Source organism: Protopterus annectens, chromosome 9.part0, assembly GCF_019279795.1.
Source record: "Protopterus annectens isolate FY-2018-M chromosome 9.part0, PAN1.0, whole genome shotgun sequence".
NCBI classification, from domain to species: Eukaryota; Metazoa; Chordata; order Ceratodontiformes; family Protopteridae; genus Protopterus; species Protopterus annectens.
Window position 1 is genome coordinate 1,135,951,254 of NC_056743.1, and position 13,454 is coordinate 1,135,964,707.

The following is a 13,454-nucleotide window of genomic DNA, read 5'->3' on the forward strand; positions in this document are numbered from 1 at the left end:
AAGCTGGGAAATGGTCACAGGCAGGTTCTGGAAAAGCTAGCATAGGATCTTAGAAGCTATCCCCATTAAATTCAGAACTGAACAGTACAATATTTGAAAAACATTCACCTGAGCTTTCTAGGTGAACAGTTTCTAGTTGTTTTAGCCAAGAAAAGTACAGAATCTCCAAAACAATTATAGACTGTTTTTAGAGTCTTGAGTATAATTACCTGCTGTTTCAGGAGTGAATATCAGTAAACCTAGAACATGGTCTTTTTTTTTTTTTTTTGGCTGAACAATGCATAGTCCTTTAAACAGCCACCTGTGGTTGGTTTCTGGACTGAACATCAAGGCCAGGGTAGCAAACACCTGTCGTTTCTAGAATGAAATTTAAGGTCTAAGAAAGATACTTGTTTCTAGAATGACTTACACAAGGTCAATGAAACAGTTGCAGGGGAATGTAGGGCAACATAGTTGTCTATTATCTCCAGGGTAAGTAGCACAGAACAAAAATATACACTTTTGCCCATTAAGAAGAGCAGAATATATTGAATCTGATACACAGCATGCTATTACTTCTTGCCTCCAAAACAAACAGTGCAGACATAAAAGCTGTGTGTTGAAATGTACAGGAGTAAATACCTTTTGTATCCAGAGTGACTACTGTTGTAGTAGCATAACTCAGAGTGACATCTGACATGTTTAGCATTCTCAGAGATTCTGCAAGAAAACAATAGCTTCAGTATTCTTTGACATTTTCAATAGAAGCATATGCATTAACAAAGTCTCATTAGAAGTTTCTGATTATGTTTTAAGTGAAAAAGCTGCTTTTAAGATGACTGTGTATAGTCTACAGATATACAGATATTTCTCAATTATGTTACAGCTTGCAATATCCAGCGTTTGTTACACTCTGAAATCTAGTCACATGTATGTTCTATCATTTAAACCTGTGTTTATTTAGATCAGTTTTGATTTGACAGCAGTACAGATCAATTATTAATGTTCAAAATGTTGCATTATTCTTCCGTGCATTTTAAGTTTTGAAAACAACATGGAAAAGGGTGCTACACATCAAAAATAAAATGATAGCTGTAATAAACTTTTGCACTGCATGCTACCTGTATTCATGCTTACTTTGCCGTAACACTGTTTTCTCAGCCAAGCAACACTGTAGTTTTTGTTCATATTGTCTGCACCCTACTGGTAAACACCAGAAATAGCTATTTGGGTCAAATATTTTGGACGAGCACATAATTTATCTGTCATTTGTAGATTTTAGATTAATGTTAAATCTATATTTAAAAAACAGGTATAGGTTGCCTTCGTTGAGTAAGTAACCAGAATTAGGCAGTTGTTGGCACAGAGTTGTGTTGTCTCTGGGAAGAATTCATCAAACACCTTCTAGCAGAAATTGGGGCAGGGGGTTGAATTTAGTAAAAGAATTAGCATGGCAGTTTGTAATTCAAGGACAAGCCTCTTGAGATCAGAATGTCATAGCTGTTTTCTAGCACCTTCTTCTACTTTAGTTCTCATTAACAATATGCAAATACTCCTTCCACCTGTTCAGGTAAGCCACTGGAATGATTTAAGAAAATGGCATGTGGCATAAAGCAAAAAACAACCATACCTCTGAGTAGCGGTAGTCTAGTGAGTGCAGCGTATAGAAACATAAAAACAGAGAATATCAGAATTTCATAACAACTTAGTCCATTTAGCATTCCTAGTGTACCAGTTACTTAAAGGATAAAATGCGTGTCATACTTATCAGGCAGATTATATTCTTTGACCCCATTTATTGTATTATTGCATTATTGAATTACATCACTATTTTTAACAGATTAACCCTTGGGATGGATGTTACAGGCATCTACCACCTCTTTTTATGAAACATTTCCTGATATCTTCTCTGAGTGGCCTAGGTTTTCAGAAAAATACATAGTACTCATGATGTGCTCTTACAAAGTGTATAAAAATGGATTTTGTGTTTTTATTTGTATTTGAATGATTCATCTTTCTAAACTTCCTTGTGCTCTTCTGGGATTCATTTCAAATAACCATATTTACTCTTGGGTCACAGAATATGTCTGTCCTCAAGTCTTTTTCTTATTCCGTTGCTTCTACTAGCCCCACCCTTTCATTTTATCCTTTCAAGTGTTCCTCTTTCATTGAAGCACTAGTTACCATTTCTCTGCTAAATTTAAATGACCATGTTTTCAACTCACTCTAATCTTACAATGTGTCTTTTTTTCTTTCTACACTTTCTTGTTGTGTAACTTTGTGTCATCACCAAATGTACATGTTTTTCATACTTGGCTTTTAGTAAAGTCATAAAGAACTGGCACCAGTGACTTGCCGTACACCTAGTGAAAACTATGCATTCATATAAACAAACTCTTTCTGCTATAAACTTTATACCATACCTCCCTACACTCTCCACACATCTCACCCAACCTATTTAATGATGCCCCACACCTTTACTACAAATATAGACTGATTAACTTCATTTCAACTCAATCCAAAACAAAACAAAGTGGAAAAATACTCACCAATATCAAGAATTTCCTAATATACTAAAATCCTTCCAGGAGGAGACACTCACCCTAATCCTGACCCCACCTATCACAATGAACATCAAGGCAATTCTGTTCCACACACAACTCTAACCTCACAACGGTCATCCCCCTACCCCAGTAATCTAAATTGCTGCCATAAATGTTGGATGCTAAAGAAATAAAACTGCTGAACTAAATGACTGTATTGCCCAACATAAGCTTGATATTCATGCTGTAACTGAAATGTGGATTAAACCCAGCATAAACAACTCCATAATTACACCTCTCAGCTATAATATCATCAGTAATGACCATGTAAAGAGGAAAGATGGTGATATTGCTTTAGTATATCCCAACAACTACTACATTTCCCCTTCAACAAACCAATACCAAAATTCAATTTAGCATAGTTTCTCATTACTTTCCTGTAAACAATTATAAACAAATGTGTATCACCGTCCTTCACATCCCTCCTGGTGACAGTACAGCTAGGCCGGAAGATATCCTGCATGGAATATCCATTTCACATTCACTATGTCTCCTTCTATCCTGCTTTGCTACCCTTGTACATCTTTAACAGTTTACATCACCTGTCTTGTCAGAACTGGTTAACTTTACCTTTACTCAAATCAGTGGTTATCTGACTGCTTCACTTGCTTCTTTTTACTTTAACTGATTTAATTTCCTGTTTCACTCCTTGTGTGTGTCCTTAAATTTCCTAAACACTGCTTTTTCTTCAGTTTCAAAACTTCATTGTTTGGGTATCATAATGAGTGTTCCTTCTTTCAGATTTTCACATAAAGGTTTCCTGTTTCTGCAACGTAATGTTTGAGGACTTCCCAATATTCTTGTACCTACCACCATGAGCATAATTTATAATATTCTTGCACCCGACCACCATACACATAATTTAGGGTGGTATCATTGGGCGGCACAGTGGTGCAGTGGTTAACATTGTCGCATCACAGCAAGAAGATCTCCGGTTTGATTCTCAGCTGAGGTGCTTTCTGTGTGGAGTTTTCATCTTCTCCCTGTGTTCGCGTGGGTTTCCTCCCGCATTCCAAAGACATGCATCTGGAGCATTTCTCCCCAGGTCTCTGCTGAAAACAGGCTCTGTGGAACCTAGTCGGACTTTTCCCGGTCAACAAATGTTAAATAAAATAAAATAAATAAAATTTATAAAACCCTTGTGCCCAACCACCATGCGCATCATTTATAATATTCCTGTACTAGACCACCATGCACATCATTTATAATACTCTTGTACCCAACCACCATGAGCATCATTTATAATATTCTTGTACCCGACCACCATGCACATCATTTATAAAACCCTTGTGCCCAATCACCATGTGCATCATTTATAATATTCTTGTACCCAGCCACCATGCACATTATTTATAAAACCCTTGTGCCCAACCACCATGCACATCATTTATAATATTCTTGTACCCGACCACCATGCACATTATTTATAATACCCTTGTAAACAACCACCATGCACATTATTTATAATACCCTTGTACACAACCACCATGCGCATCATTTATAATATTTTTGTACTAGACCACCATGTACATCATTTATAAAACCCTTGTGCCCAACCACCATGCGTATCATTTATAATATTCTTGTACCCGACCAACATGCACATCATTTATAAAACCCTTGTGCCCAACCACCATGCGCATCATTTATAATATTCTTGTACCCGACCACCATGCACATTATTTATAATACCCTTGTAAACAACCACCATGCACATTATTTATAATACCCTTGTACACAACCACCATGCGCATCATTTATAATATTCTTGTACCCGACCAACATGCACATCATTTATAAAACCCTTGTGCCCAACCACCATGCGCATCATTTATAATATTATTGTACCCGACCACCATGCACATTACTTATAATACCCTTGTACACAACTACCATGGCATCATTTATAATATTCATGTACCCAACCAACATGAGCATCATTTATAATATTCTTGTACTAGACCACCATGTGCATCATTTATAACATTCTTCTACCCAGCCACCATGCATATCATTTATAATATTCTTGTACCTGACCACCAAGCATATCATTTATAATATTCTTGTACTCTTTCACTATGCACATTAGTTATAATATTTTTCTACCCTACCACCATGCACATCATTTATAATATTCTTGTACCCACCACCATGCACATCATTTATAAGATTCTTGTACCCAACCACCATGCACATCATTTATAATATTCTTGTACCCGACCACCATGCGCATCATTTATAATATTTTTGTACCCTACCACCATGCGCATCATTTATAATATTCTTGTACCCGACCACCATGTGCATTATTTATAATATTCTTGTACCCAACCACCATGTGCATCATTTCTAATATTCTTTTAACCAACCACCATGCACATCATTTATAATATTCTTGTACCCAACCACCATCTGCATCATTTATAATATTCTTGTACCCGACCACCATGCGCATCATTTATAATATTCTTGTACCCGACCACCATGCGCATCATTTATAATATTCTTGTCCCCGACCACCATGGCATCATTTATAATATTCTTGTACCCAACCACCATCTGCATCATTTATAATATTCTTGTATCCAACCATCATGTGCATCATTTATAATATTCTTGTACCCGACCACCATGCGCATCATTTATAATATTCTTCTCCCCGACCACCATGGCATCATTTATAATATTCTTGTACCCAACCACCATGCACATCATTTATAATATTCTTGCACCTTACCATCATGTGCATAATTTATAATAGTCTTCTACCAGACCACAATGCACATCATTTGTAATATTCTTGTACCCAACCATCACACTCATCATTTATAATATTTTTGTACCTGACCACCATGTGCATCATTTATAATATTCTTGTACCCGACCACCATGCACATTATTTATAATACCCTTGTAAACAACCACCATGCACATTATTTATAATACCCTTGTACACAACCACCATGACATCATTTATAATATTCTTGTACCCAACCACCATGTGCATCATTTATAATATTCTTGTACTAGACCACAATGCGCATCATTTATAACATTTTTGTACCCAGCCACCATGCATATCATTTATAATATTATTGTACCCAACCACCAAGCATATCATTTGTAATATTCTTGTACTCTTTCACTATGCACATTAGTTATAATATTCTTGTACCCAACCACCATGTGCATTATTTATAATATTCTTGTACCCAACCACCATGTGCTTCATTTCTAATATTCTTTTAACCAACCACCATGCACATAATTTATAATATTCTTGTACCCAACCACCATGTGCATCATTTATAATATTCTTGTACCCTAACACCATGCGCATCATTTATAATATTTTTCTACCCGACCACCATGTGCATCATTTATAATATTCTTGTACCCGACCACCATGCGCACCATTTATAATATTCTTGTACCCAACCACCATGCACATCATTTATAATATTCTTGTACCCGACCACCATGCGCATCATTTATAATATTTTTGTACCCTACCACCATGCGCATCATTTATAATATTCTTGTACCCGACCACCATGTGCATTATTTATAATATTCTTGTACCCAACCACCATGTGCATCATTTCTAATATTCTTTTAACCAACCACCATGCACATCATTTATAATATTCTTGTACCCAACCACCATCTGCATCATTTATAATATTCTTGTACCCGACCACCATGCGCATCATTTATAATATTCTTGTACCCGACCACCATGCGCATCATTTATAATATTCTTGTCCCCGACCACCATGGCATCATTTATAATATTCTTGTACCCAACCACCATGCACATCATTTATAATATTCTTGCACCTTACCATCATGTGCATAATTTATAATAGTCTTCTACCAGACCACAATGCACATCATTTGTAATATTCTTGTACCCAACCATCACACTCATCATTTATAATATTTTTGTACCTGACCACCATGTGCATCATTTATAATATTCTTGTACCCGACCACCATGCACATTATTTATAATACCCTTGTAAACAACCACCATGCACATTATTTATAATACCCTTGTACACAACCACCATGACATCATTTATAATATTCTTGTACCCAACCACCATGTGCATCATTTATAATATTCTTGCACTAGACCACAATGCGCATCATTTATAACATTCTTGTACCCAGCCACCATGCATATCATTTATAATATTATTGTACCCAACCACCAAGCATATCATTTGTAATATTCTTGTACTCTTTCACTATGCACATTAGTTATAATATTCTTGTACCCAACCACCATGTGCATTATTTATAATATTCTTGTACCCAACCACCATGTGCTTCATTTCTAATATTCTTTTAACCAACCACCATGCACATAATTTATAATATTCTTGTACCCAACCACCATGTGCATCATTTATAATATTCTTGTACCCTAACACCATGCGCATCATTTATAATATTCTTGTACCCGACCACCATGTGCATCATTTATAATATTCTTGTACCCGACCACCATGCGCACCATTTATAATATTCTTCTCCCCGACCACCATGGCATAATTTGTAATATTCTTGTACCCAACTACCATGCACATCATTTATAATATTCTTGCACCTTAACATCATGTGCATGATTTATAATATTCTTCTACCAGACCACAATGCACATCATTTGTAATATTCTTGTACCCAACCACCACGCTCACCATTTATAATATTCTTGTACCTGACCACCATGTGCTTCATTTCTAATATTCTTTTAACCAACCACCATGCACATCATTTATAAGATTCTTGTACCCAACCACCATGTGCATTATTTATAATATTCTTGTACCCAACCACCATGTGCTTCATTTCTAATATTCTTTTAACCAACCACCATGCACATAATTTATAATATTCTTGTACCCAACCACCATGTGCATCATTTATAATATTCTTGTACCCAACTACCATGCACATCATTTATAATATTCTTGCACCTTAACATCATGTGCATGATTTATAATATTCTTCTACCAGACCACAATGCACATCATTTGTAATATTCTTGTACCCAACCACCACGCTCACCATTTATAATATTCTTGTACCTGACCACCATGTGCATCATTTATAATATTCTGGTACCTGACCACCATGCATGTTATTTATAATATTCTTGTACCGACCACCATACTCAGCATTTGTAATATTCTTGCACCTGACCACCATATGCATCATTTATAATATTCTTGTACCCTACCACCATGTGAATCATTTATATTATTCTTGTACCCGACCACCATGCGCATCATTTATAATATTCTGGTACCCAACCATCATGTGCATCACTTATAATATTCTTGTACCTGACCACCATGTACATCATTTATAATATTCTTGTACCCAACCACCATGTGCATCATTTATAATATTTTTGTACCCTACCACCATGCACATCATTTATAATATTCTTGTACCCTACCATCATGTGCATCATTTATAATATTCTTCTATCAGATCACTATGCACATCATTTGTAATATTCTTGTACCCAACCACCATGCTCATCATTTATAATATTCTTGTAGCCAACCACCATACTCATCATTTGTAATATTTTTGTATCAGACCACCATGTGCATAATGTAAAATATTCTTGTACCCAACCACCATGTGCATCATTTATAATATTATTGTACCTGACCACCATGTGCATTATTTATAATATTCTTGTACCCTACCACCATGCACATCATCTATAATATTCTTGCACCCAACCACCATGTGTATCATTTATAATATTCTTGCACCCAACCACCATGTGTATCATTTATAATATTCTTGTACCTAACCAACATGCATATCATTTATAATATTCTTGTACCTGACCACTATGTGCATTATTTATAATATTATTGTACCCAACCACCATGCGCATTATTTATAATATTCTGGTACCCAACCACCATGTGCATCATTCATAATATTCTTGTACGTGACCACCATGCACATCATTTATAATATGCTTGTACCCTACCACCAGGCACATCATTTATAATATTCTTGTACCCTATCACCATGTGCATAATTTATAATATTCTTGTACTTGACCGCCATGTGCATCATTTATAATATTCTTGTACCCTATCACCAGGCACATCATTTATAATGTTCTTGTACCCGACCACCATGTGCATCATTTATAATATTCTTGTACCCTATCGCCATGTGCATCATTTATAATATTCTTGTACCCTATCACCAGGCACATCATTTATAATGTTCTTGTACCCGACCACCATGTGCATCATTTATAATGTTCTTGTACCCGACCACCATGTGCATCATTTATAATATTCTCATACCCTACCACCATGGGCATCATTTATAACATTCTTGTACCCTTCCACCATGCACATCATTTATAATATTCTCAATGCACATCATTTATAATATTCTCGGTGCACATAATTTATAATATTCTGGTACCCTACCACCATGTGCATCATTTATAATATTCTTGTACCTGACCGCCATGTGCATCATTTATAATATTCTTGTACTATATCACCATGGGCATCATTTATAACATTCTTGTACCCTACCACCATGCACATCATTTATAATATTCTCAATGCACATAATTTATAATATTCTGGTACCTTACCACCATCTGCATCATTTATAATATTCTTGTACCCAACCACCATGCATATTATTTATAATATTCTTGTACCCGACCACCATGCACGTCTTTTATAATATTCTTATACCCTGCCACCATGCACATCATTTGTAATATTCTCGGTGCATATAATTTATAATATTCTTGTATCCAACCATCATGTGCATCATTTATAATATTCTTGTACCTGACCACAATGTGCATCATTTATAATATTCTTGTACCCAACCACCATGTGCATCATTTATAATATTCTTGTACCCTACCACCATGCGCATCTTTTATAATATTTTTGTACCCTACCACCTTGCACATCATTTATAATATTCTCGATGCACATCATTTATAATATTCTGGTACCCAACCACCATGTGCATCATTTATAATATTCTTGTACCCTACCACCATGAACATCATTTATAATATTGTTGTACCTGACCACCATGTGTATCATTTATAATATTCTTGTACCCTACCACCATGCACATCATTTATAATATTCTCGATGCACATCATTTATAATATTCTTGCACCTACCATCATGTGCATAATTTATAATATTCTGATACCCAACCACCATGTACATCATTTATAATATTGTTGTACCCAACCACCATGTACATCATTTACAACATTCTTGTACCCTATCACCATGTGCATCATTTATAATATTCTTGTACCCAACCACCATGCACATCATTTATAATATTTGTGTACCCGACCACTATGCACATCATTTATAATATTCTTGTACCCAACCACCATGCACATCATTTATAATATTTGTGTACCCGACCACTATGCACATCATTTATAATATTCTTGTACCCGACCACCATGCACATCATTTATAATATTCTTGTACCCAACCACCATGCACATCATTTATAATATTCTTGTACCCTACCACCTTGCACATCATTTATAATATTTGTGTACCCGACCACCATGCACATCATTTATAATATTCTTGTACCCAACCACCATGCACATCATTTATAATATTCTTGTACCCAACCACCATGCACATCATTTATAATATTCTTGTACCCGACCACCATGCACATTATTTATAATATTTGTGTACCCGACCACTATGCACATCATTTATAATATTCTTGTACCCAACCACCATGCACATCATTTATAATATTCTCGACCACCATGCACATCATTTATAATATTCTTGTACCTACCACCATGTGCATCATTTATAATATTCTGATACCCAACCACCATGCACATCATTTATAATATTCTTGTACCCAACCACCATGCACATCATTTATAATATTCTTGTACCCGACCACCATGCACATCATTTATAATATTCTTGTACCCGACCACCATGCACATCATTTATAATATTCTTGTACCCGACCACCATGCACATCATTTATAATATTCTTGTACCCGACCACCATGCACATCATTTATAATATTCTTGTACCCGACCACCATGCACATCATTTATAATATTCTTGTACCCGACCACCATGCACATCATTTATAATATTCTTGTACCCGACCACCATGCACATCATTTATAATATTCTTGTACCCTATCACCATGTGCATCATTTATAATATTCTTGTACCCGACCACCATGCACATCATTTATAATATTCTTGTACCCGACCACCATGCACATCATTTATAATATTCTTGTACCCGACCACCATGCACATCATTTATAATATTCTTGTACCCAACCACCATGCACATCATTTATAATATTCTTGTACCCGACCACCATGCACATCATTTATAATATTCTTGTACCCGACCACCATGCACATCATTTATAATATTCTTGTACCCGACCACCATGCACATCATTTATAATATTCTTGTACCCAACCACCATGCACATCATTTATAATATTCTTGTACCCGACCACCATGCACATCATTTATAATATTCTTGTACCCGACCACCATGCACATCATTTATAATATTCTTGTACCCGACCACCATGCACATCATTTATAATATTCTTGTACCCGACCACCATGCACATCATTTATAATATTCTTGTACCCGACCACCATGCACATCATTTATAATATTTGTGTACCCGACCACCATGCACATCATTTATAATATTTGTGTACCCGACCACCATGCACATCATTTATAATATTCTTGTACCCAACCACCATGCACATCATTTATAATATTCTTGTACCCTACTACTGTGCTCATCATTTATAATATTTTAGATTCAGGGAATCTGTCTGCTTGACAAGTAACCAAAATAAAGTCCAGTAAAATCAGGTTACCAAAAGCTAAAGTCAGCTCATCATACTCCAATGGACACAGGTGTCCTGGATCTGTAGTTGAATAATAAAAACTTATGCTAGGGATATGGACATGCCAAACACAGAAAGCCACCTAGCTGTAGCATGCATATGGTAAGCATGATGGAGCTCTGTGTTGCTCCAGCTGAAGACATGTCATTATATGTCAAGTATAAGGAGGATTATTTTACAATGGAGGTTCCCAATGCATTCCTCCCTCTGATAAATGTTAATGACATTGACTCACCTTCTGCACTGGTGACCCACTGGACCACCAGGCCTCCTATATGTCAGCATGTTCATACATTATGTGCTTTTATGTTCACTTTAACAGCTCTGGCAATCCTGAATCAGCAAGAGTATATTATTTATTTAGAGCTGTTTACTGAGGTAGAGCATTATCGACTATAATTCACTGTCTGTCACTTTCAGCAACCTGTATTTGTCAGTCTCTATTCAGTAACTCAGTAGGTGGCCAGTTGCCTTGAATCCTAATATTACTGAGGCACTACTGTGTCAGTGTCTGCCATCCAGAAGTCTAAAACCTTGTTTTGCTTTTTTTGTTTTTTTTTTTTTTGGCTTGATTACATTTTTAGCAGATGGTGAACCACACAATTTAGTCATCATTTGTTCCTAAATAAATGGCTGCTACTTTTAATAACAGCATGCTTCTCTTTACAACTGAGAACACAATATTCAGTAATTCCCTTTCATGAGTAAGCCCCAGTATTGACTTCTAAGGCACAGTTCTTATACAGAGACAATAATAAGACATTTCTAAGGTCTTGCTGCAGTCGGTTTACTCATTTTAGATCTAGCCTGTAAACCCCCCAAAAGATAACACCTCCTCTTTCTCCACAATTCTAAGCATTTATATTATTATTTTGTTATCTGATCCCTCCCCATATGGATAGGTTATGCATATACTCTTAGTGCAGACTGTCCTGTCATTTCCTGTCTCCAGTGTCAGTCATTGTATTTCTTTCCCCTAGGCTTCCATGCACCTCAGATGAGTTCACTCCTTGCATTTTCACAGAGTTATATACCTCTTCCTACTTTACCCATCCTGTCCCTTCTAGAAACTGTGTAGCTTAGTATATTTACATGTCATTTGTCATTCTTTGTGTGGCATTTTTGAGTCATTGCCAGAATGCTAAGACAACCTTATTTTATCAAAGCCAAAACTAAGGGGGTTTTTTTGTTCAAAAGAGGAAATTACTATTCATTCATTTCAAATTTCTTGACTTACACGTTTAAGCCTTATTAATAGCTATATTGTTTTTTCTCCCATCACCACATCTTTTGTTGTACTTCTTCCCACTAAAGGAGTTTAGCTCACTAGTTACCATGAAGGTTCAAAGGAAGAAACAAGGATTTTGCTACCACCTTGGCTACAGTACATGGTTGTTAATGAAATTTCTTACCTCCCATCACTGCATTATTGACTCAACTGGTAGAGTACTTGTTTAAGAGGCCAAAAAAATCAGAAAGTGTGGGTTTCATCCCCCACTCGAGCTGCTTGGGTGAATATTGTAATATCAATCCCATAGTGCATCATAAAGGCCTGTTGCACTCCATAGGTGCTGTACTTTAGATGAGACATAAAAACAGGGCCCCATCTCCCTCAGATTATTTAATATGATTATTATTATTACTGAAAAATAACAAATTAATTTCTTCTTTGTCCAATTCTCCCTGTATACATACCACCTTTGGTAACCTATGAAAGCAGTCCATGCCTATCTGAGCTTACTTTGTTAACAAAAATAAAAATAAATAAATGAATAAATAAATAAATTAACAATCCTGTCACCTAGGACTCTGCTTCCCCTTTCATAGGTTCATAGGTTCATAGGTTCATACTAGGCTATCTGCCCGAGGGCATTTATAAGCCTAG

General features: G+C 36.0%; 1 protein-coding gene across 3 annotated transcripts in view; it reads right to left on the reverse strand.

Moving 5' to 3' along the window:
* CD6 (CD6 molecule) overlaps window positions 1-13,454 on the reverse strand; it is a 351,671-nt gene that overhangs the window by 186,219 nt on the left and 151,998 nt on the right. For all 3 annotated transcript variants that reach the window (XM_044083993.1, XM_044083994.1, XM_044083992.1), the window contains exon 6: window positions 622-699. In XM_044083993.1, the coding sequence (XP_043939928.1) occupies window positions 622-699 (78 nt within the window). The remainder of the gene's footprint in view (window positions 1-621; window positions 700-13,454) is intronic.